Genomic DNA, 26,776 nt, shown 5'->3' on the forward strand with positions numbered 1-26,776 from the left:
AATGACGTGTTTTAATAAGAACCAAAATCTTCTAATTTCCGGGCAGATTAGGAAGCTAAGAGAGAGAGAACAAGTTAGTTTGTAATTTATTTCAGGTGTATAAATAACATTATAAACCGATTGGAACCGATTGGTGTGACGTTTCTTTGATCTGATTCAAAGGACTGATTGGATTGATTTAAGAATTTCTGAAACTGGGCCTCCCCGGTGGCGCAGCAGTTGAGCGTTGGGTTGCGAAGCTGCCCACAGCTTCTGCAGCACTGGTTCGATCCCTGGCTGCTCCAGTACCACCGGAGGAGGGTCCCACATGGCGCGCAGACCTCTCCTGCCGCCCGCTGCTCCCCTCAGCAGTGTACTTCCACAGTCTGCCTGTTCTGCTGCCTGTTCTGGCTCTGGTGAATTCTCTCACCCTCCCGTGCTTCTGACTGTACCCAGTGCTTGTATAAATAAATAAATAAATATCTTTTAAAAAAAAAAAGAATTTCTGAAACCAGGAAAGCATAAGAAAGAAAAAAAATGTTTGAAACTTACTTCCTTTCCTATTTTCCCGCGCAGATGACAGGAAGCTGACATTCTTCGCCCTTCTTTCATTTAGTGATGTCTGTTGTTATTATGAGTCTCATTTGTATTATCTAAACTCTTCAAAAATAAAATCACACCACTTACAGTATTAAAATTAAATTGTCTTGACACAAAATTGACATTTAATCCACAAAATCAAAGATAGTTAATGATTGTAACTCCAGTTCACTTAAGTCTTATTTACATCACAGTTCGTGACATGATGCAACAGGTATATTCATCCATTATTGTGATGGGTCCAAACAGCTGAAAAATAAAGACAGCTAGTACAGAGGTGGATAATCTGTGTGCTATCCATTTGACACTAAAAATATAGTTGCTTTCAGCCTGAGATTTTTGGTTTCCCCCCCCTCCTTGGTTTACTTAGAATTTTGTGCTTCCTAGAACCACCTACATTCATCACCAAAAATTAGGACCGATTGTTTCCTGAGGATATGGACTTTCAGTGCTAAAATTGGGACAGTTGTAGCAAACTGAGATGTTTAGACAGTGCTTTGTCGCAGGTTAACAATTACCTTGAGGCTGCCTGAAAGAAAGTACAGGCTTGAATAGTAAAACACCAAACCATATTTTGATTTTTGCCTTCAGAGGTTTTATTGTCATTATTTCAAATACATTATATGCTCGGCTTGAATATGGGCTCTCCCCCAACCCCTGCACACACACACACACACACACACACACACATTAATTGTATTACCATCTTTGAAATAGAGCAGGGGGAAAAAACAGTGCTAGTAACAGTGCTAGAAAAAACAGTGTATAGTAAATTCACTTTTTCATTTTTGACAAAACTGAAGCCATTTTTCAAGATGAGGAAGCTAGAAATTCCCTTAGACTTATTTGTAGACTATGTACTAACTTTGTTGTCTTTCCTGTATTCAAAAATCTGCAAACTTTTTGCTCGGACAGCCTCCTGTGTATGAATCTGAATGGGGACATGGTGAAGATATTACCTCTTTACCCTCTTAACCTTTGTTGACTCTGCCTCTGTGAAAACCAGTCTCTTCTCTGTCAACTCCTGTAGCCACCATTTGGATGACTTGAGATTCCAAATGTTTTGTCATTTAATCTTTTTTTATTCAGTTCGGGTTGGTCTCCATTCTCTTTTATCAAAGGATAATTTAGCTTTGTCATAATAGAAATTAAGTTTGAGGATTTTCATCAGCATTTGCTTTATGAGTTTGCGTTTCACCTCCTGAGTTTCCATTGTCTATCATATACAGGCATTGCCTGTTTCTCAAGTTTGTCTTTTTAAAATTTATTTTATTATGAACTATCAATTTTCATATTTTTTTAATTATTGCATTTACACATTCAGAATTGAAGTATTTCATTATTGCATCTCACTGAATACTGAATTTCCCTGCTATCTTGATCTCTCCTTTTTTCTTGAAGCAAATGGAACATTTAGAGTCACTTATTTCTTGTAATCATTTTTGGTTTTAGAACTTTGTGTGCATTAACTTGTTTTTAGAGGTTGTTTTCTGTGTACAGTTAGAACCAATTTAATTACTCTGGAATAAGATTCCATTACTTGATATTTCTGTTTCACGAAAGGTCAAAAGCAGCAAGCTACTGCCTCACTAATGGCCTTGGACAGAATTAACTATGCGATGGCATCCTGCCAAAAGGTCCATACCCACTGAATGGAATGAACTAGTAGATAAACTGAGAGAACTCTGAACTATAGCTGAATCCTGAGGCAGAGAAATATAAGGTGTTCAGACTTCATCTTAAGGTAGTACTGGGTGAGCTATTGATTGGTCTGTCTTCTGTAACAAAGGATAAAGGTTTTATAGACTAGGTATTTGAGACAGTCACCTTAGGTAAATGATTTTCTGCTTTACATAGCACCTGTGGGAATTATTCAGTGGTGGCTGATCTGTTCTAGCGGTTCAGAGATAGCTTTTATTCAAAAATGTCTGACTTAGGCAGGTATGGAAAGTTGGGCCTTCCCATCCCGGTGTATTCTAAACACCTCTATAGCATGTTCTCTGCAGCAGGGTATTCAGATTGCATAATGGTAGCTCCAGGAGACAGGGCACAAGGAGACAACCTTTGGAGAGTCTTGAGAATAACTGGGGCTATAGCCCTATAGAGTCACCTGAAATTGCTTTATTGAGAGATTTTTTGACGTTTGCATTTAATAGTCTCTTCATAATTTCTTTCGCAGCTTTTAGTTAAAAGTTAACTCTAACAGTTAACTTTTGTGTCAGTGATTCTTTTCTTAAAATTTTATCCTGTTGTAAAATCTAACCAGTGATAGTTTAATGAAATTTATGCATATGAAAAAAAACAATGTAGCAAACACAAATGTACTTTTAAATCCAAAGATACTACTAATACTGTTGAAATGGGTAAAACCTTACCTTTTGGTATCCTCTTTTTCTACAGGGATAACCACCATTCTTAATTTCATAGTTATCATTCCCATACATTTCTTTATACTTTATTCTTTGTGTTTGTGTCTCTGAACTCTGTGTAATTTTTGCATGTTTTAAACTTACACATCATGTCATACAGTATTTGTTCTTCTGGAACTTAATTTTCATTCTTACAGCATTGTTTGATAGACTCAATAATGTTGATAAAAATAGCTTTAGTGCTTTTATTTTTCATTCTCATTTAATATATTCAATAGTAATACACTACCGTTTACTAGTACATTCCCTTTGTGAAAATTTAGCTTAGGTTATATTTACGTTGTTTGGTGAATTGGTTTTTTTTTTTTTTTTTTTTTTTAATAATTGAAACGAAACATCTAAAATCGCAGCTTCTGCAGGAATAATTTATTCTTGCCAGTCTTGTACCTCTTCTTGAATTTGAGTTTGGCCTCTTGTCACGCCTTGCGTTTAAGAGCAGGATCTCTGAAGACATCCTTGTTGACAACAGTTTAGTCCAAGCGAATGGGCATGAGGTGATTGTAGCTTACAGACTTTTCACAGAAGGCTTGCTCTTTGACCTTTTGGCCATTTTCTTCTTGCCCATCGCAGCTGTCACTTTGCAAGAATAGTGATCCGGCCTCCCTGGTGGCGCAGCAGTTGAGCGCTGGGTTGTGAAGCTGCCCGCAGCTTCTGCAGCGCAGGTTCAATCCCTGGCTGTCCGGTGAGGGTCCCACATAGACCTCTCCTGCCGCCCGCTGCTTCCCTCAGCAGTGTACTTCGTCAGCCTGCCTGTTCTGCTCTCCGCTCTGGCTCTGGTGAATTCTCTCACCCTCCTGCACTTCTGACTGTACCCAGTGCTTGTATAAATAAATAAATAAAATCTTTAAAAAAAAAAATATTGCTCAATTCCACCCACCAGAGCATAAGGTGATCTGAGGTCCCCTCATCATTGTTTTTCACAAGGACCCCTTTGTCCAGAGTAGTATCTGGCCAAGACTAGTACCACCTGCCCAGGTTTCATGAACTTGCCTGTTTTCACAGCAACCATTTGGGCCTACAATAAAAATACACACACACACACACACACACACACACACACACTTTTTTTTCCAACTTTTAATATTACTACTCAAATATTTTAGTATGTCTAGTATTGCTACTATGAACTTCTTTTCAAAAGTACATTGCCTGTGTATATATGAGGGTTTCTGTAGGGCAGAGGTCAGCAAACTTTTTCTGTAAAGGACCAAAGAGTGAGGAGTATCTTGAACTTTGCAGTCCAGATTGTCTCTTTCACAGATATTCAATGCTGACATTTAACAAGAATGCAGTCATAGATAATTCATAAGCAAAGGATACTGAAATTTGATTTTCATATAATATGCATGTTATGAAATCTTCTTTAGAATTTTCCCCCACCATTTAAGAGCCATTCATGGGCCTTATAAAAAAGAGGCAGCAGGACAGATTTGGTTGACTTATATGTTCTTGATACCTGATCTCATGTATCTTTTAATAATGGAATTGTTGGATTATAGGGCATGTGCAAATTCAACTTTCCACAGGTATTGCCAAATTTATCTCCAAAGTGGTTCCACTAGCAGTTTTCAAGTTTTCCTGATTATGCCATTCCCTTCTTGATAATGTCCCTACAGGTTTTAGTTTTTGTCATTCTCATGGATTTATCAGATGGTGGTTTGAATTAATAATACTCTTGTTTACAGTGAGGTTGCATGTCATCATTGCTTCATTATAAAAAAATTGTTCCTTCATTGACATTCAAAAAATATTGAGCACCAACCTAGACTTAATTCTTATTCTTTGTGCTTGGAATGCATGAGTAAACTAAACAAAATACCCTACAAGTTTCTTTTTGTGTGTCTTCTCTATTCTTAATAGCTTGTTTTATACCTTTAGTTAGTCCATTTTGTTTTTCAATTGGAATGTTGGGTTTTTTAATATATTCTGGAAAGTAGACTTTGGTTGTTAAATTATATGAATTGAACATATAGTCTGTGAAATTTTAACATTATTGTTTAAATGGATGAAATTATTTTATGAACAGAATTTTTTAATGTTTAATCACTTGTCCTTTTTTAAATGTTCTTGTATTTTTTGTGATATGACAACTCCTTTGGTCTTACTAGTCTTTTGCATTACCACTTTTTTTTTTTCCTTTCATTAATTTCTGTTTATTTCCTTAGTTTTTATGATAGCAGAAAAGTAGCAGTTATAGGGTGGGGTAACAATTTATAGTATATAGTATATTTTCTTTACACTTTTAAAAAGTTTAAAGGTGTTATTAAATACTTGAAAACCATGTATTTTATATGAGATTAGTATCTAAAATATACAAAAATTCATACAACTCAATAACAACACAGCTATCCCCCCGCTCCCAATAATACAAGTAAAAAAATGGGCAGAAGAACTGAAATATTTTCCCCACGATGTATGAATAACCAATAGGTACATGAAAAAGATGCTCAACATCACTAGTCCTTAGAGAAATCAAAACTGCAAGGAGATAATTACCTCACTCCTGACAGAATGGCTGTCTTCAAAAAGACCAGAAATAACAAATGCTGTAGGGATGTAGAAGAAAGGGAACCCCTGTGCACTGTTGCTGGGATTATAAATTGGTACCGCCACTGTGGAAAACAGTATGGAGGTTTATCAAAAAAATAAAAATGAATTACCGTATGATCCAGCAATTCCACTTACAGGAATATTTCCAAAGTAATTGACAACAACGGTTTGTTAAAGAGATATATTTGCATGTCCATGGTCATTGCAGCATTATTTACAGTAGCTAAAACAACTGTGAACAGATGAACAGTTAAGGATATTGTGGTTTATGTATACATAATGGAATATTTATTCAACCATTAGAAAAAAGAAATCCTGCCATTTGCAGTACCAACATGGAAGGACCTTCAAGTGCCAAATGAAGTAAGTCAGAGAAAGACAAATCCTTTGTGATCTAACTTATATGTAGAATCTTCAACAACAAAATCCAAATTCACAGAAAAAGAGATCAGATTTGTGGTTACCAGAGGTGAGGTATGGGAGTGGGGAATCGAATGAAGATGCCAATCATCCACTTATAAGTACTGGGGATGTAATGTGGTAAATATAGTTAACACTACTGTATGGTGTTTGAAAGTTGCTGAGTTGTTCAATTCTGAGAGTTCTCATCACACGTGAAATAAACCATTTTTTTTCTTTATGAGATGATGGTGGTTAACTTACTGTGGTAATATTGTCACAACATATGTAAGTCAAGTACTATGCTTTAAATCTTAAACTTACACACTGTTACATGTCAGTTGTATTTCAGTAAAACTGAGGGGAAAAGCCTTTTTTCCTTAACTATGCAGTTCCTTTTTAAAACTTATTTTTAAGAGCAGTTTTAGGTTGACAGCAAAATTGAAATAAAGGTACGGAGATTTCCAGTATACCTACTACTGCCTCACATTTGCATAAACTACACCATTAACAGCATCTCTCACCAGTGATACATTTGTCACAAATTTTAAACCTATTTTGACACATCATAATCACTCAAAGTCATGTTTTGGTCATGGTTCACTTTTAATGTTGTATAGTCTGGGTTTGGATGAATTTATAATGAATGGCATGTATTCATCATTATAGTATACAGAATATTCTTATTGCCATGAAAGTCTTCTACGCTCTGCCTATTCATCCCTCAACCTCCCATGCCCAACCCACTCCAGGTTGCTATTTTTTTTTTTTTTTTTACTGTTTCCATAGTTTTCTTATGCTCCACTTTTGTTTTACAGATTTCTTTGTTATAATTTATCTTTACTCATTAGCAGTTATCACTTTCATAAGATTATTTTTCTTTTACTTACAGGTAAATAAATCTTGATTAGGAAATCATGATTAGATTTACTAGAATTGTCTATAAAGAATTTTCGTTTCTTTAGTGTGCAAATAATATAACATCTCTTGACTTTTCACTGCCTATTGGTGTTTTTGTTAACTTGCCTGACTCAGTTGATAGATACTAGTTGCTGGATTAGGAGTCTTTAGGTTAGTAATAATTATGGGTTATAACCTTTTTTACTTTTGATAAGTTTTGAATTATGAAAGCTATTTCACTTAACCCTGTGTTTTTAAAAAACTTGCAGTTTCACCTTACATTCAATTTTTAAAAGAACATTTGGGGCAGTAATTTCATATTTATACAGAAATTTCAAAGATATTATAGAGTTTCTGTATACCATATACCCATTTTCCCCTGATGTTGCCACCTTTAAATTATAGTATATTTTTGAAAACTAGGAAACTGATATGGACCTAATACCTTTAGCTAAACTGCAGGCTAGTCTTGACTTGAATTTTGCTAGTTATTCCACTAAAGTCCTTTTTCTATTCCAGTTTCTAATCCAAGAATAGCACATTACATCCAGTTGTCATGTCTCTTTGGTCTCCTCTGGTACTTGACAATTTCTTGATCTTTTCTTTCTCTCTTTTTCATAACTGACGATTTTAAAGCTTACTGGTCAGGTATTTTGTAGACTTTTCCACATTTTGGGTTTGTCTGATGTTTTCTTATGGTTAAACTGCATATTACGGACTTTTGGGAAGAAGACCACAGAACTGAAGTGGCATTTTCATTGCATTGTAGTAAATGATACATCACTTTTGATGTCTTATTCATCGAACATAATTGTTTGATTGTGGTAGTGATTGTTAGGTTTCTTACTGTCAATTTACCTTTTCCCCTTTTTGTAATCTACTTTTTGAAAATGAGTTTAGTTCCATTGATTATTCAGAGACTTTATGCATCTACCATTGTGAATCCTGTAAGAAAGATGTTAACTTGTCTGACCCTCAGTTGATAGATACTAGTTGCTGGATTAGGAGTCTTTAGGTTATTAATAATTGTAGGTTATAACCTTTTTTTCTTTTGATGTTTTGAATTATGAAAGCTATTTCACTTAACCCTGTGTTTTTAAAAAAAATTTGTAAAACCTTGTGTTTTTAAAAAAACTCGCTTTCCTTCATTTATTTATTTGTTTATACCAATATGGACTCATGAATATTAATTTTATTTGAGGGATTGTAATCTAATACTGTTGTATTATGGGGGTTTTTGTTTGTTTTGCTAACGTTGTTCCACCTTTGTTTGGCTCTTGGGAGGTTCTTTCAGGTTAGTGCCTGTACCTTTTGATATGTTACTATTTTAAAAAAACAACAACCTTGCTGTCTGGTATTATAGAATACTTGAGTCTCATCTTGTTTTCCCTGATGCATACCTAGAATCAGTCATTTCTTTTTGGAACCCTGGTTCCTTTTACTAGAGAAGGGTATTTAGAAGTCAAGATGCTTGACACTTAATAAGTGTGTTTTTTGCTACTGAAGTGTTGCTGTGTTTAGACTTTCTCAGTATAGTAGAGTCTTGCTCCTATGCTAACCCACAATACCACACATCTGTATTTTTTTCTGTGTCAATTTATATATGTTATATAAAATCTAACATCATTAGCAATCTCATGAACAACTCACCTTCATCTCTCGCTTACTTAAGTTCTTTGGCAGGGAGAAACCTCACTTACATTATCTACTATTTACCTATTCATTCAACCCCAGTAAAGACATTTCATGTTTGCTCATGATTTCTTCTTCTATGATAGTTTTGGTTGTGAACTCAAGTTCTTTGGAACTTTAAAGATTTGCATTGAAATTTTAATTTTTCTTAGAGAAGATTTATGTTTGAGCTTTTAGTCATTTTGAAACCTTTTTTATTTATTTTTTTTTTTAGATAATAAATTTTATTGTTATATTCCCCATACAATTGCAGCGCTCCCATTCTGACCCCAATCCCTCCCCTCCCACCCCTGCCCCCCTAAAAGTGTCTCTGGTTCATAGTTTTTTGTTGATTTTGATTTTCACTTTCTTATAGTTATTCATTTTCCTGGTCCCTTATTTAAGTTTTCTAGATTCCTGCTATGAGTGAGACCATCCGGTATTTTTCTTTTTCTTTTTGGCTTATTTCGCTGAGCATGATCCCTTCCAGCGCCATCCATGTTGCTGCAAATTGCATGTGTTTATCTTTTTTGAATGCTGAGTAATATTCCATGGTATATATGTACCACATCTTCTTGATCCAGTCATCTATTTTTGGGCATTTGGGTTGTTTCCAAAGCTTAGCAATTGTAAACAGTGCTGCTATAAACATAGGAGTGCAGGTGCTCTTTGGAATTGATGTTTTTGGGCATTTGGGTTGTTGAAACCTTTTTTAAAAGACGGTTTTGTTACAATAAAATATACATAACGTAAAATTTGCCATTTTAACTTTTTAGGTGTAAAATTATGAATTGGCATTAATATGTTCAAGTGTTGTACGATAATTACCATTGTTCATTCCTAGAATTTGTTTATCATTCCAAAATAAATTCTGTACCTATTAAAAAAATAACTCCACATTCTCTTCTCTCTACAGCTCCTGTTTCTGAATTCATCTGTTCTGTGTATTTCATCCAATCATTTATATATCTGGCCTATTTCATACATTGTAATATTTTCAAGGATTATCCATGTTGTAGCATGTATCAGGATTTCATTCCTTCGAGGCTAAATAATATTCCTCTGCACATTTTATTCATATCACTATTATTGTTGTTGTTATTCACATAATAGTCACAGCACATTTTGTTTATTCACCTGTTGGTTGACCTTTGGGTTTTTTCTACCTTTGGATTATTGTGAATAATGCTATGTGAATACTGGCATACAGAATCTGAGTCTATGCTTTGATTATTTGGGTATATACCTGGAAGTGGAATTGCTGTATTTTTAAAAATTATTTATTTATTTATTTATACAAGCACTGGGTACAGTCAGAAGTGCGGGAGGGTGAGAGAATTCACCAGAGCGGGGAGCAGAGCAGACAGAAGGACCGAAGTACACTGCTGAGGGGAGCAGTGGACGGCAGGAGAGGTCTGCGCGCCATGTGGGACCCTCACCCAGTGGCCAGGGATCGAACTGGTGCTGCAAAGGCTGCAGGCAGCTTCGCAACCCAGCGCTCAACCGCTGCACCACCGGGGAGGCCCTGGAATTGCTGTATTATGTGGTGACTCTGTGTTTAACTTTTTGAAGAATTGCCAAACTTTTCCCATACCAGCTATACCATTTTACATTCCCATCAACATTGTATAAGAGCGCCAGTTTCTCCACATCCTTATCAATACTTACCATTTTCCATTAAAAAAAATAGCCATCCTAGTAAGTGTGAAGCAGTATCTTCTTGTAGTTTTGTACTTCTGTCATGTCTGGTAATGTTGAGCATCTTTTCTTGTATTCATAATTTTTCATACTGGCTTTTCTGGGCCACATGAAAATTCTGGTCCCAAACCTGAGTAATTGCAAGGCTTTGGGTAGGAATTTTTTAGCCATGAGTTAGATACACTTTGTCATCATTTCAATCTAAGAGTCCAGCATAAGACAGCACAGTTATTCCCACTGTTTCAGCAGGGAGTTCCTTTTATTCTCCTTGTTTACCCCACCAGGAGTGTTGCCCCTTCAGGTGTTCTAGTCTTCAATCTGACCTCTTTTTTTTTTCAGGTCAGGGTAATTTTTTATTGCAGGTCTCCTTTAGTATTGGCTAACAGAAAAACCTATCCCCAACCTAACAGATTACATAAATCCACACAGCTGTTCCCACACTTCCTCACAGTGAAAAGCTCTCTGACAAGATATCAGAAGGTCTGACCTCTCATTTTGGACCATTAAGTTTTTGTCACTTGGCTCCAGGGTAATACCAACTTAAGGACTTCATTTATCTCTCCAGGTTCCCACTTTCTAGTTGTTTATAGGTTTAGGAGGTTTTATCCATGCATGCAGTTATAAAATTTTTTGAACTCCAGTGTTTGGTGTTCTTATCTAGAGAATTTTTTTGGACATTGAGTACACCATATTGCCAGTGCAGGAAACTTTAATTTTTGTTTCTCTTCTTTTAAAAGGCAGAGATATTTGAGGCAAAGAAAAGGATAGTGGTCTGGATGTAGTCCTTATAAATAAGCAAGCAAACTACAAGGGCTGACTTACAGAACCAGTGACCAAGTGTGGAGATACAGGGTTGATTTTTATATATTTCATACATATTCCTGTGTCTACCCCAATTTTATTATAGTTTAATATGAGTATTTTTTTCTGTCACAAACTCACACATGAATGACTGTAACTCGCAAAACCAGATTTTAATATGTTCTTTTTCTTTTTAGAGAAAACAAGAATAAACAACTAATACAGTCAAAAGGCAAGCACATCAAAATCTAGAATAAGCAAAGAGCTTGGGAAATCTCAATTTTATTTTATGTTGAATAGCTCTATTAAAGTACTTATCTCAGTTTGTTTTTATTTCAGCTTTGTCTAGATCAGAGTCTAAGAGAGATGGAGGTTTTAAAAATAATTGGAGCTTTGATCATGGAGAAGAAAGTGAAGGAGATACAGATAAAGAGTAAGAACTTTTTTTCCCTCAGATATAAGAATGAAACTTTTCATTAGAAGAACAATTTATATTCCATTGGAAATATATTTTAAAGTGTGGTATTCTTAAAATATTGAACTCTTTTACAATAGCATTAAGGAAAGAAAAAAAGGAATTCTTTATTGGTAAATAATTTTGCTGTCCTATTTCTCCATCTTTTGAAATGTATAAATTTGTATAAAAGTTGTTCTTTTTTAAAAATACGGCATTCAGTTCAGATAGTGATTTGACAAGTCACCATTTATCAGTAGTAAGTGAACCAGGTTAAGACCCTTGAATTTTGTGAAAGGTTAAATCCCAAAGTATCTTCTCCATTGTGACCCTCTCCAGCACCATCACCACCACATCAATCTTAGATCAGTTTCCCACAGAGAAAGGCAGAAACTATAAATGATAAACACAGTTGTTCACCCAGACAGAAGATAAGCAAAATTTTAATTATATTTTGTTAATGTTCTTGGAATGGCTACTGTGTAAAAATTTTAAGTCATAGTTTTAATAGAACCTTTTGCATGTCATGAGATTTGTATTATCAATTCAGCATTGCTTTTATTAGTTTCTTGATATTGATTTGGTTTTCCACTGGCCAGAACAAACAGCAAATTCAGAGACACACCAATATACACACTAAGTTCTATCTAAACTAATAAATATTTTTTAGAAATTTTACACAAGAAGTCATTCAGAATATATTGGCTAAATATTGTAGGTGCTTCACTTCTGTCTGGGCAACAGCTCCGTTCATCATTACTACTTTATGTGCCTTCACCTATGAGATGTTGAACTGAAGTGAAGTTTTATTTGAAGGAGAGCTTTGAACTGGTAAGTTTCTCACACAAAATCACTACTTTATGGTCTTCATTTTATTTCCTTTTTTAAATTTCTGATTATTTTTCCATTAAAAAATTTTTTCATTGCAGACATTTAGTTGTGCAGGTTTTAAAAATTGTAATTAAATTTGGAATTCAGTTGAATAGACTGTATACCACTTAGACATTTTTGTTAAATATATGGAAAGAGAATTTTTAGCATTGAAGTTGAGTATAAATAGTAATAAAAGAAATGTTTGAACTGGTAAAATCAAGTGGATATTACAAAAATAGCAGATTTGTTTTCAGAAGGGTGTATTTTTGACTGTTTTTGTTAGAACATTTGTCATGGCCATGTTTAAAAAAATTGTCTAAGATACTCTGTCCTTTATGTTTTATTTATGAATTACACTTTTTCGTTCATCACTGTAAGTGGGTCCTTAGGGGCTTCATCTTTTTAAACATGTAGAGATTAACATGAACTGTTGAGAGATCTATTAGTCAGATCTTTTAGAATCTCAGGCCAGTGATTCTCTGAGTAGTGTTGATATTTCCAGGCATAGAAGAAGTATAACTATTTTACTATGGTAATATCACTGGAATTACTTCCTTTTCTTTAATTAAGGTTTTCTTACCAGTTTGTTCCTTCAATGTTTTGTTTCTCTGCCCTTTTTTCCTTAATTTTAAATGCACGAGTGAAAGAAAAATTGAGTAGCCATATATGAAATATCCTTAGTTTAAAGAAATTTATGTGTTCATTTATGGCAGGGATCAACAAACTATGACCCACAGGCTCAATCTGACTTACCACTTTATTTTATTAATGGTTTTATTAGAACATAGTCACATTTGTCATGGCTGATTACATACTACAGTGGCAAAGATTAGTAGTTGCAACAAAGGTTGTATGGCCTGCAAAGCTTAAATAAAGTATTTACTCTCTGGCCCTTTACAGAAAGAGTTTGCTGATCCCTGAATTGGGTGAACAAAGAAGATAAAACATGAATTTAATGTATGGGTTATAATTGTCACTTAAGGTTTTTTCCCCCCTTATTTTTCATATAGTGAGGCAAATCTACTCAGTGTAGATGAAGATGAGGATTCTGAAACCTCAAAAGGAAAAAAGGCAAGTGTTGCTTTACAATTATTTATTTTTAGGTTATAAAACTAAAAACTAATACCTCAGAAGAAGATTTGTGTATTTAATTGTTCAAGTCCTACTCCCTGTATTTCCCTACCCTAGAGGCAAAAGTATATTCCCATATCTTGTTTGTCTTTCCAGGGGTATTTTACATTTACTCTCAGTATTACTCACAGTGTTATCAACGTTTTGTGTATTACAAAGAAAATATTTTCACCTATTCTCACACTTATACAACATACTTCACACACCATAAATTCTTTTTATCTTTATATATCTTAGAGACCATCCATAAGAGTTAACTAAAAGCACCCACATTTTTTTTCACCAGATGGACAGTGTTCCACTATATTTTATGTGCTATTATTAACCACTACCACTACATTGAAGGACATTTATGGTGTTACTAACCATTTTCAGCCTAACTTAAATACTGAATGTTAGCTGTATAGGTTATTTTGCACACTTACAAGCATATCTGTTGAATGAATTCCTAGAAGTAGAGCTGCTGTATCAGGACAGGTGCATTTCTAATTTTGTTATACCTGATTGCACTTTTACCAGTGATATCTGAGAATGCCCATTTACCCACACTTTTGTCACAGTGTTACCACCCATTTGACTTGCAAATAAAATCATAGTATCTTATTGTAGACTTAATTTGCATTGCATTTTTTTATGAGTGAGATTGAACACCTTTTCATGTATGCTCATTTATTTCCTTTTTTGATAATTGTAAGGTAATATCTTTTGCCCATTTTTCTGTTTGGTCTTTGGAATAATTACCGATTTGTGGGAAATATTTTTATACTGAAATGAAAAACTTTTTTTTTTTTCATTTTCACATCTCTGAATTCTAGTTTTAACCTATAATGATGGCATGATATGGCTTAATTAAAAGAGAAAAAAATTGCACACTACTACATTTAATGAAGCTTCTTCTAGTGATTTCCTGAATTGGATAAAATTTGGTATTTGAAGAAACTGGCCTATTACTATAATGTAGGTAGCCCCTACATTATACATTCCTATTTTATGTGAATTGGTAGGTTATTTGGGGAGGGAAAGGGAGAGCTGGCAATGTTGTTACTATTACTTTATATGAAAAAAAATTTGAGCATTTCCAGATCCCAAAAATAACTCATTAAAATTAAACCAAATAGGTACTTCCTACTTCTGGAAAACCAGGGTAACTTGTACTAGTTGCTAATGTTTGAAACCATTTCTTCACTAATCTTTTGTCTTTACCTTTGGTGTTTATTCCTGTTATTTTTTTTAGGTTCTCTTTTTTTTTTTTCCTTTTATGTCTTTTGGGTTCAGTGTCTTAGTTTTTAACTATGTTAACTTAATTGCTCTATACTGATAGATAAATTATTTCACAATAATATACAAAATAATTACGTGATAGCCTTTCATTGTTTGTCATAATACAAGGATATACTACCCTTCTTGGAGAAGCTAGCCACGCTAGTTTGTTACCTTGAATATTTTACTTAATAATACAGTGTGTAGATAATACTACAGAGCAAAGTATTTAAAGATCCTCATCTCTTTTACTGCCACATAATACCCCAATAAATGGATAAATTGTAGAAATTCATTTGGTCTCCTGTTGATGAACAGGCTTTTCCAGTCTTTTGTTATTATAAACAGTGCTTTAATAAAACCTTGTGCCTATGTCTTCCTGTATCTTTACAGTATATTTGTGGGCTAGATTCCTAGAGCTGTAGTTGCTGTTTCAGAAGGTAAATTCATATGTAATTTTGCTAGAAATTGACAAATGCCTCTTTCATAGGAGTTGGCATTTGCCATCCCTGGTTGTAATATATGAGAGTTCCTATTTTCCTGTAATCTCTGGGGAGTGTGTGGTCAGACTTCAATTTTTGCCAGTCTGTCATAGCACCCTTTTCACATATTTCCTATACTTTGAGTAGTTTTTTAGGGACTTTTAAATTTACTCCCCTACTGCCATCTTTGTGGGTTTCTTTCTATCTCTATTTTTTCATAAAAAATTTATAGAATTTGAAGTTTTTCTTGCTATATGGTTTTTCACATCGCAGTTTTCTCTAGATTTTATTTTAACATCTTGATTCCGTGATGTGCTGCCATTCAGATGTATCTTTGGTGGACAGAAAAATAGTGAATTTAGTAGGGAAAAATAAGTCTTTCATCATTAAATTATATGATAGTGGCCTTTTTGTTTGTTTGTTCTAGATGCCCTATATTTTTTTCAAACAGTATATGCCTAATTACACACTTTCAAGGATGTGAATGTTGATGTGTTAAAATAAAACTTATTCAGTGATCTCTAAAGATAATTCTGATTTGATACTTAGCAACATTTATTTTAAAAGTACATGTATCATCTTTTTTTTAACAGTTCAAAATTTTATGTTGTGCCCTTGAGTCCTTAAATTCCTAAGTCTAAATTCCTGCAGAATTTTGACTTCATTTTTCCCCATATATGTAAGCATCATATTAATGTATTTTTATGCAAATGAACCTCCTAATTATCCTATCATACTTCAATAAAATGGTATGCAGTAGCTGAAATTTAACATTAAGTAACATTCTTACCCAAACATTCCAAGTACTTGTTTTCTTGTATAGTTCTTGTATATATATCTACAACTATATTGTATATATATCTACAACTATATATATCTACAATATATTGTAGGTATTTATAGTTATTAAACTGGTTGTGTACAATTACATTGGAAATATATCTCCTAAGGTGGATGACACTGGTATTTTCCCTTTATATTTATTTAGTCTGTGTATCCATGAATAAATAGTATTTATTAGTAGAATGAAACTTTTATCAGCAAAGTTCTTTTCAAATATTCTGTGTTAACTTACATCTTCATGACAACCATTTTACAGAATTCTTAGAAGAACATGTATGGCCTTGTTTTAACTTGAGTTTGTTGAATGGTTATAATAAGACACAGCAGATTTCAGACTTCTTTCAAAATAAACTATGATTTCTTTGAGTTGTTCTTACTTGACTTTCTTCTTGGGGCAATGTTTTTCTTGATAATAATTGGAGTAGGAGCTGGAAAGTCAGTATATGCAAATTTTGATACTTTGCTTTTCCATTTTATAATGTTAAATTAAGAAGTGAATTAAGAAAATACTATTTTGGTCTAGAATACCCAACTTCTAACCCAACCCATGTTTCACATTTAACATAAATATATATTAAAGCAGAGAAAGATATGAAGCCCTGCCATTCTTTTATGTGCCTGCAGAGATTCAGATTGTTCTTGGGGGAGAGGGGTTGATGTGAGGGGCTAGACTGTAATTCAGTAGATGAAAATTATGTCCTTTTTTTGGTAATGTAGAAAAAATCATATTGTGAAAGAGGAGACAGGAAATTTTGCATGATGCCTCTTCTAGGGATGGGTTTTTTAAGGAAGTAATTTTAATAAAATGGAAATCTAGGGTTTTGATTTTCCTTACAACTATCCGTGCCTGCGTGTTCTTTAGAAAGTCTTTATCCCAGGAGTTTACATATCCCTGCCTGGATTTTGAATGGCTAGTGGGTAATTTATCAATTCATATGGATCATTTATTTAAACTAATATAGCTGCTTTTTTTCACTTGAAAATGAGCATGAAATTAGAAGAAAGCTTGTGTTTGGTTCAGAGTATCATAGTATTTTTCAAAGACGCCTTTGGACTCCTGCAGTTTCCTTGTGACTTTTTAGGTAAGGGATGCATGTCTTTCAATAATTCTGGAAAATTTTAGCCACTATCTCTCACTGTGGATATTACATTCCTGTGTTGTTTTTTTCTGGAGTCTCCAATAGACATATGTGTTGAATACAGTGTTCTCCATGCTAGGGAATAAAACAGACACATATTTTTTTGTTCCTATGTAGTTTACATTCTAACAACCGACTGTGCTCAGTAGTTATTAAATGATTAATGTATAAGATAGGACTGGCAAACCAGGGCAGAATTCATGGATCAGATCAAGTCTCCAACCAAAGGTTCATGAACAATAATGGTTTTTCATATTTTTGAATGGGTAAGAAAAATCAGAAGAATACTAATTCATGATGTGAAAGTTACATGAGATTCAAATTTGTGGCCATAAATAAAGTATAATTGGAAAACAGGCATGCTTATTTATGTTTTTTCTGTGGCTGTTTTTATGCTGCAGCACTGAACAGTTTCAACAGAGATTGTGACTCAAAAAACCTAAAATGTTTGCTATCTGGTTCTTTACAGACAGGCTTGCTGATTCCTATACCATTTGTTTATACTGTGTAAATGTGTTCTATAAAGACTGATAATACTGGGCCTCCCTGGAGGTGCAAGGGGTTAAGATACAACCTACGAAGCTATCCACAGCCACTGCAGCACGTGTTCAGTCCCTGGCCAGGGAGCTACCCACATGGCTCAGCAGACCTCTCCTGACTCGCTCACTGCTCCTCTCAGCAGTGTATTTCAGTCAGTCTGTCTGTTCTGTTCCCCGCTCTGTCTCTGGTGAATCCTCTCATCCCCTACACCTCTGGCCTGTATCCCATTTCTTACGTGCATAAATAATCTTTGGGAAAAAAAAGATTGATAATACAGTTGAGAGAAACAGAGCTCTTTTGGATGGGTGGTATGGTAATCATTCAGACTCTCATATTCTATGCTAATAACTTTCCAATTTATGGAATGGTTGATAATTATGAGAGTATAATTCACATAGTGAATGATAAATATGAGTATAATTCACATAGTGCGTGATACTAGCAAGCCATCCATTAAAAAAGCTACCATATCATTAAATGCAGTGTTAAATTTCATCTTTATGTAAACTGGTTTTCCCCTGTAAATAATGATGTATTTATAGTTCTTTATCTGACGTCAGTAAGACCATATTTGTACTTGGTTTTGTAGTCATGTGATTGTTTTGTGCTGATCCAATCTGTTGTTAGTAGTCCTCCTAATATGTTTGCATTACCAAGATAACTGTCTTGACTAATTAAGAGTTGGACACTTGAAGGAGAATTAAAGGTTTTCAGGAACTTCTATACTAAATATATCGTTTTAACATTGGTAATATAATCTTTGAGATGGTCAGCCATAAATGACTCAGTTTTTTCTTATACCTTAACATCCCTCAATAATTTTATGTAAGCTTATCATGTTAAGAACACAAATAAAATGATGGAGAAATAAAAATTATTAGGCAGAGAAAAGTAAATGTGTGCCAGCCATCTAAAATAATTTATATGTTGTATTTTAATTCAGCGTTTTTCTCTAAATTTTTTGGTAGTTGGAATGTGTCAGGATTTAATTGCATGAAAAGAGAATTTTTTTTTATAAATTTACATCCTGTGATTCTCCTGTGATTCCTCCCCTCCCCCAGTGTGTTACCTTCAAAATATAAGAATAGTAAGGAATCTGCTAAGGCAATTTGACTTGATGATATATCTATTTTAATTGATATATTTATTTTTCTTGATACGATTATGTATCAGTCACCTAGGACATTGACTTTCCAAGTTAGTATACATCATGATCAACTGGCACATTGGTCAGTTTGTGGAAGCTGAGATGATTGAAAGCTGGATTCAGTCTTTTTAGAGGGCTATTATAGTTTTGAGGTCTTTATGCGGTCCTATGTTCTTGGTAGATTGGATGCCACTTCTTGTCTCCCTTGTTCTCTGGTTATTTTGGAAGTACAGCTTAGTTTCTCAACCTCTCAGCTACGTCTGGAATTAGTAGATGTCTGAGGGAAAAATAAGGGCTCAGATCTCTCTGCCTTTCTTGTCCAGGGAGATCTTAAACTTCCCTGCTTTGGTAATCCTCAAATGCCTCCAACAGATATTTTGTTTTTAATCTGCGCTTTGCTGTTCAGCTTTTCTTGTTGTTTTCAGAGAATAGAGGGAAGGAAAATTGATCTACCAGAAGCAGGGGAATCTAAATATGTGGCTGTAAAAGACTAAGAAGTAATGTCTTAAGGAGAAGGAAGCGATAAGCTGTGTGTCAAAATAAATCTTTTGGAGCTATGTAATGTAGATATGTATGCCTGAAAACAAGATTGGTGCTGGCAGAGTATAGTGAGAGAGATTTTTTTTAGGAAATAGGTAGGTTTTTATAAAGATAATTGGGGGAAAGCTAAATTGCTGTCTTCTTTTGACTGTATTTTATTGTAAAATAGGACAAAAGAAAATAAAATATTAGACTATTCTTTCAGAAATAAAATTAAAATAGACAAGAATGATTTTAAATGTTCTGGGGAAATTTTCACTAAGAACTGAGGACATTTGTCTTAGTAAGTCTGAATGCAGTGTTTAAATGTCTTGTGCAGTGAATATAATAAAAGTAGGTTTCTTTGTTGAAAAGAAACAGACCCATCCTGTTGTCCAGCTATGATTTCCCCAAAGTGATTAGTATTGATACAATTATATTATCATTTGCAACTATAAAGGTATGAAGGTTTGGTGTTTTCCCTTCTTTTAAAGGGACACTGATGCTAAGGCCAAAGACCTTGTACAAATTGAAATAACAACTGATAGCCACATTTGGATGTATTTGAAGTATAGGTATCAAGAAGCTGTTAAGGAGAGGAAATTGTTTTTAATTTTTTTCTTTTCAGATATTGCATGAAAAGAAAATAACAAATACCCATGTTCTTACATATTTGTGTTATCCTTAGAAAATACTAAATTATTTTTAGCTACATGTTACTGCCATCTCCCTTTCCCCTCCCTAAAATGGTACATTTTCACTACTGTTACTTATTAGGTAAATGATTTTTAAATAGTTGTTGATAAATTACCACATTGGTGCTTATTGACGCTAATATATATGGATTTTTTTACAGTTAAATCGTCAATCTGAAACTGTTGCTACTAGTTCTGGTGATCCCTGGAAAACATGCACAAGACGAAACAAAGCCGACAGTTCAAAATCTTTGAAAGGCAACTCAATTGGACTTAACATGTTGAGCAACAATAAGAAATTGAGGTATAGGTGTTTTACCATGCATTTCTGCCCAAAAAAAAATAAATAAATAAAGGGTTTGACATCAAAAGCTAATGACCTTTAGGGCCAGTAGCTCAAACCTGTCTTTTCAATGTGTCAATAGGGTCAAGAGGTAGGATGGTCCTATAGTGTGCATATGGATTCTTTGCTTTGAATCTTGCATAGATTTGATTGTAGTAATATCTTGGTTCTGAATGAAAATGTTTTAAGAAAAATCTAAGTAGACCGGAATTTCTTAAGACAAACTTATACAGTCAGTAAAATCTCAGAGACAAGTCTAAAAGTAGAAGGCACCATAAAGTGGAGTGGTCATGTCTTCTTTAGGAATTTTATCAGGGACGTTCAAGGAACTTCTTATTCCTGATCTTTCTATATATAATCACTGTTCATAGAAGTTGTTATGGTAAGCCATTGTTAAGATTGGGCTGTATCTCCCTGAAATAAGGTTGGAAATCACTATTCAGTTTCTTTTTTGCCAATTTGTAGGTAGATAGCTGAGGTACATAAAAACTAAGTAACTGTCTAGTCAGTAACAGAATTACAAGTAGAATTTAGGACTCATGGTAGTTTTTTTTAAATACTGTTTTACCTTTATTTTGGCATATAAGAAAACATTGTAACATTCAAGGTTTAAAAGCCTTTTTTTTGTGTGGCTAATCCCTATGAGGAAAGAAAGTATATTTGAGTTAATTTATAGGAAATCTTACATAGTACAGTACATTCATTTAGGATTCCTGGCTTCTGTTCTACTTTTATCTTCTTTCATGAACTGGTTTAGAAACATTTCAGAAACAAGTTCAGGAAGTGGGAAGTCATAATAGAGAATTTAACATGGGCAGTTGGATTTTTTCATAAGTAAATCCATATTTTCCTAATGGAAAAGGTTTTGTGTGTTTCTGCTCAGATTTTATGTACATGCATGTGTAATTTTCGCATGTTCACATTGATCTTTGTGTCTTAAATCTGCAGTGAAAATACACAAACTGTATCATTATGTTCTGGAGCTGTGGTTCTTGGTAGACGTTTCCAGCATGCTCTTCTACCAACAATAAAAACAGCAGCCCAAAGGTAAGGAAAGATTCTACTTGCCTTTGTTTAATATCTAAATACTACATATTTAATATATACATTTTCCTCTTTAATAGGTTTTTTTTTTTTTTTCCACTTTAACCAGTTTTTTTCTTTTGTGGTTCTTTGCTGTGTTTCCATTATATAGAGATTATCACATGTCTCCAAAATAATTCATGTCCTAAAATTTTATTATTTTATATCTGCTTTTGAATAAATGACATTATGTAAATAGACTTTTAAAAATAAAGTCTTCCTGTTGTATTTTATTTTAGTTAAACTGATTGTACAACACTGATCTTAAAGCAATATTTGACAAGAAATCTTCACCTGATAATTTAGTTCTGATGAATAAAACTAGTTACTACATATTTTTTAATAAGCATATAGGAATTCATAGTATCAAAATAAACTACATGACTAGTTTTAAATGTTTGAGATAATTTTATGTTTGAGATTTGGATATTTTCATTGATTGTGAAGGTACTGTATGAACTTTGAAGTAAGGGAAATAATAGTTGGGGAAAACTTGATCTTTTAAATGCTTTTGAGGTTTTCCATAATTGGTTTGGGGTAGTTATGCAGTTTTAGTTGAATTTTTACATCTAAGTCAATTTCAGTTAAATCAGAAATTCTCAGGCTCCAATAACAGTTATCTTTTTATTTCTTACATTATGAATAGCATAAAATTTTTTATAACATTTAAAAATTTGGCTTATGTGTAAAGATGTAGTTCTTCAGTTTTAAAACATGGCAATCTAGACTGCTCCTTATTCAGAAAATGTGTCCTGACTTCTTGCTAAATTTGATATTTAGGTAGATCTGCTGTTACATAGATTTTCTACTCAAAAACCCTTAATCTGTCTCATACTTTAGGATAAGAAAACCTTTTCTTTTGCTTAAGTATATTATCATAGTTACACAAGATATTTATACAAAAATTGATTTATCCTACTGTAAAGTACACAAATCATGTGCTCTGGTATATTTGAGGCACAAACATGAAGCATAAATAATAAAAATAAGAGTAATTGGGGAAGGAAAGAAGAAGAAACAACTCACACATTGTTTCTCACACAGACTGCATTGACAGATCAATTGCTGATAAAGATTTGTCTTATATTTTCTGAAAATATGGTCTAAGTCGAAATGCTAACTTATAATTTACAATGAAGTTAAGGGATATATTCTACACTTAAAATTATTAATTACTTTGGAAATTTCCTATTAATTTGGAAATATTTGCACTGTGACCTATTCACCCATCCTTTCCTCATTGGTAAGCCAGTTCCAGTCTAGAAACTGGTTTGTGTTTTACTTTATTTTAGATTTTGACACTTACTGTACTTTGCTTCTGTATCATTGCTCATTTGCATACAAAATTATATTCTGTTAGTAGGAAGTGGTATTTACTAGTAAAATATTGTTGTTGGTTTTATTTTCTAAAAAATACCCTGAATTGTACTTAAAAAAAACAATCCTGAGTGAAAAATACTTGACAAGGTTAGCAAGGAAAATGGTGATGTCAAGTCACCAGGGTAGATAATTTAATGCTTGTTTCTTAATTAGAATAAACTTTCTTATTCCTAGAGCAATATGATTTTCGTTTAAAAATTTTGAAGTTTAAAGACAAGAAATTGAGTTTTTCTACTTTTCTTTCTTTAAAAATACTGAGTGATTTTGTGCTATGTATGGGTGAGATACAAAGTAGTCAAAGATGAATATGACAAAATCCTGCTTTGAAGCTCTGGTTTGGTTAAGGTAGATATTAAAGATAATTAAGAAGGGTAGTAAACAATTGATTACATGGTAAGTATTGTAGTAGAGATGTACAAAGTATGTGTAGTACTGTTTATAGAATAGGGAGTAAGGGAAGAATTCACAGAGAAAGTATTAACAGAAATTTTGAGTATACTATCTGGAAGAGGGTACTCCATGCAGTAGGAACTACATCTTTAAAGATTTAAAAAAAAAAAACAAAAAAAAAACTTAAGGTGATTGCTAACCAAACCTTTGGTTTTAATTAGTGTAGTGTTGGCACAATTTCAAACCTCTAAGTTTTCTTATTTTCTGAATTCTTAATTTGAACTTAAAGGAAACATCCTCAGCTGGTAATTCACACAACGTGGTTTGTCATTTTTGGGAGTATGTGAAATAAACTGTGTTTTAAATAAATCAGACCCGAATTTTGAATAACTTGTATTTCTTCTATAAGCTGTAGAAACAAGTACTTCATACCTTTTTAATCTAAAAGGAATGAATGAACATTATTAAAGAATCTTACCTGATTAGCCACTGTTTGGGAGCTAATTAAGATTCCAGGGTTTCTGTTTTTGTTTTTTCACTGCTATTCCCAATGATCATTCATTTTAAAAGAAAGATTGTTTATATCCCATTAGTGATGGAGGAGGATAGTATTAGTATGGGAAAAATAAAATGCAGAAATTTAACAATCTATGTAAAACTATACCATGTCCATCCCTAACTTTAATCAGACTTTTGCAAAAAGTGTGCATTTTAGTGGTTTATGGTTTATTTACATTTTCATTTTTTGTTTTTGTTTTTTTCTATTAAGGATAAGTGAAAAGACTTGTAAGGACCATAGGGGAATTGAATATCAGCAAAAGCACATATAATCCATAAGTGGGAAAATGGGCTCCTGGAATAATAAGCAAGACTTAATTATTAATGAAAAGCACCACTTTGAAATAGTTTTTGAAGTCATAAATCAGGTTATGGACACCAGAATCAGTCTATCTTTTTTCCTTATTAAAAAATTTTAAGAGTACTAGTACAGCACTAGTTCAAGAATGAAATAGTCCAACAAGAATGTAAGCTGACAATTTTACAAAGTCCTACATTACTAATATGGCTTTTCTTCCCATCTTTAAAAAAATATATAAATCCTTTAGGGCAGGACTTGTTAATAAGCACATACTGAAAAATCTAGTAAAGGTGCAATGACTTTTATAAATTAGGTAACATAATTACATTTTTCTCAAGGATAAGAAAAATAAGCATGGGTATGTGTATATGTATGAACACATACATACATACATACGTATATTTGTCTTTTGTTTTTCTCCTAACTCCCTTGGTTTGTCGGAGAGAACCAAACCTGTTTCTTCTACTGTTACTCTCTCTCTCTTCCTCTTTCCTTTACCCTATACAGGTGAGTTTATAAGACAAGAGAATCCTAAAGTTTTTTCACTTTTTAGGCACAACATGTGGATCAAGTTAGAAATAGCTATTTTAGTTAGTAGTGTCTTACTTTTAGTTTTCATTTTACTTTTCCTAAAGATGTTAACTCCATAAGAAATTAATAAAAGACAACCTATATTTAAAGTTTTATGTTTATATATTTTTTCACTTTAAAAAATGGAGTGTGATGATCCCTCATTTTCCTGTCATTTATCCAGTATAAATTTATTTTATAGACTATTCCTTTTTTTATAGTAGGTATAATTTCAAATATAGTATTTATGTAAATTTATATTTTGAGATGTTTTAAATAATAAGTAGTTCTTTTCAGAATTGTTTATATAAAACCAAGTTGCTATATTTCTTTTTTCTTTTTGTGATTTAAAAAACTGTTCAGCTTTTTGCTTGGTACCTCTGTTTTCTTAATTTGCTAGGATTAAATTGATATTTTTACATAAATAGTCTACACAATAGGAATGCAAGCATTAATATGGAGACTTGGGGATTTTGTAAGCTATGTTTTGTTTACAGTTCTGAATATTTAATTTCTACTAAAGAGGAATAATTCTGGAATTTGTTCTAAGTTGAGGCTTTTTGTAATTTTACTCTTTAGTAATTTATGTTGCTAGCTTTTTAGATTTTCCATGGTCACTGGAGAAGGGTGATCTTTTATGTATTGAACTTTTAGTTAGAGACCATGGTTTTAAGTCACAGACCTTTCCTTATTTCACAGTCCAGTATAATGTATTTAATCAAAAACTTATACAACAGTTTCCACTAAAAAAAAAAGAATTTTTTTCTTACTAATAAGTAATCACTCAGTGACAGGATTGGGACTACTAAGAAATGCTATAATTTCTGGAAATTGTATTACTGTTTAAAGACTATATTCTAAAGTAACATAAATCCTTGAATTTTGATGGTTAAGTAAAGCTTTCAAGAATTGTTTAATCTATGTGTTGACAAAAATTGAAAAGCAATTTTATATATATCTGACAAGAGTAAAAGCATAGTATATAGCATATAATGTGTGTAAAAAAATTAATCACAGTTTTGCCTTATTACCTACAGTTACTAAAGCTACAATGATTATCAAAAATGGGGTCTTGCCTCTTACATTTTTTTTCTTTTTCATGTTTTAAGCAGTGTGGACCAAAAGGAAAGGTAAGCTTAATATGATATAGCAGTAAAATAACAGATTATATGCTTGGAAAAATAGCCATGGAATTTAGAGTTCATCATTAATACTTACTATTTTAATAAAAACAAACTTACTAGTAGCATTACATGGTATTTGATTTATGTGGGTGGTGTTTCAGTATAATTTTTAATACAAATTTTTCCATTAGTGGTTACATTAAATGTAACATGAATTATATATAAGTATAAAATGGCTATTATATATTTATACTGATATGTACCTATTTTCCTTTTAAAGATAAAAATATTTCATTGCCTTTCTAGTGAAATTGCTCTCAATCACATCAAAATCTTGTTATTTTTCAGTGATAATACTTTTGTTTTCAAACTTCAGTAGAGTGAGGAGAAAAATGGAATTTCTAAAAATTAGAATACCTTAAAGTTGGAGTTAAAACCGTAAATATCCAATGTATTTCTATTCTGACCAAAAAATGTCCCAGAATTTTATGATCACCCTTTGTTCCCTTTATATAACACTGACAGACACATAGTCCTTTAACAGAAATGTTGAATAATGTAAATATCATAGAAACAGGTTTTAAGATTACACACTTCTTTGAGTAGTGAAATGGTTGTAATTGTTCTGTAGCAAATGTCCACAAGAAAACCTTTCTTCTCAGTATATGTGTATAGAATTGTTTATGCTTGAGCTTATCTTTTTTGTTGTTTTTGTGAGATTCTCAAAAAGCCTTTTATGAAACATTTCCTGTCCCACCCCTCCAATAGGTTAGCAGTGCTTGGCATCAACTCTGTAATTTTCTTCAAAGGTATAGAGGAGGGCAAAGAAGACAACTTGCAATGTTTTTTTGAATGCATATATATAGATATATTCCATCTTCATGAACACCAACTTTCTGAAATACAAAGATGATTCT

At 33.0% G+C, this 26,776-nt stretch overlaps 1 protein-coding gene across 6 annotated transcripts in view; it reads left to right on the top strand.

Moving 5' to 3' along the window:
* SENP6 (SUMO specific peptidase 6) overlaps positions 1–26,776 on the top strand; it is an 88,415-nt gene that overhangs the window by 6,115 nt on the left and 55,524 nt on the right. Inside the window, exons 1-7 of one of the 6 annotated variants that reach the window (XM_054698956.1) lie at positions 5,638–5,921; positions 11,225–11,259; positions 11,367–11,460; positions 13,365–13,425; positions 20,272–20,414; positions 21,402–21,500; positions 25,845–25,865. In XM_054698956.1, the coding sequence (XP_054554931.1) occupies positions 5,917–5,921; positions 11,225–11,259; positions 11,367–11,460; positions 13,365–13,425; positions 20,272–20,414; positions 21,402–21,500; positions 25,845–25,865 (458 nt within the window). In that variant the 5' untranslated portion in view covers positions 5,638–5,916. Of the gene's footprint in view, positions 1–5,637; positions 5,922–11,224; positions 11,260–11,366; positions 11,461–13,364; positions 13,426–20,271; positions 20,415–21,401; positions 21,501–25,844; positions 25,866–26,776 lie in introns of those variants that run through there. The other 5 variants (XM_037519985.2, XM_054698955.1, XM_054698958.1 and 2 more) reach the window with 5 other exon arrangements.

The sequence above is a fragment of the Talpa occidentalis genome, unplaced genomic scaffold (genome assembly GCF_014898055.3).
Source record: "Talpa occidentalis isolate TD23 unplaced genomic scaffold, MPIMG_talOcc4v2.1 talOcc4.2, whole genome shotgun sequence".
Lineage (NCBI taxonomy): Eukaryota > Metazoa > Chordata > Mammalia > Eulipotyphla > Talpidae > Talpa > Talpa occidentalis.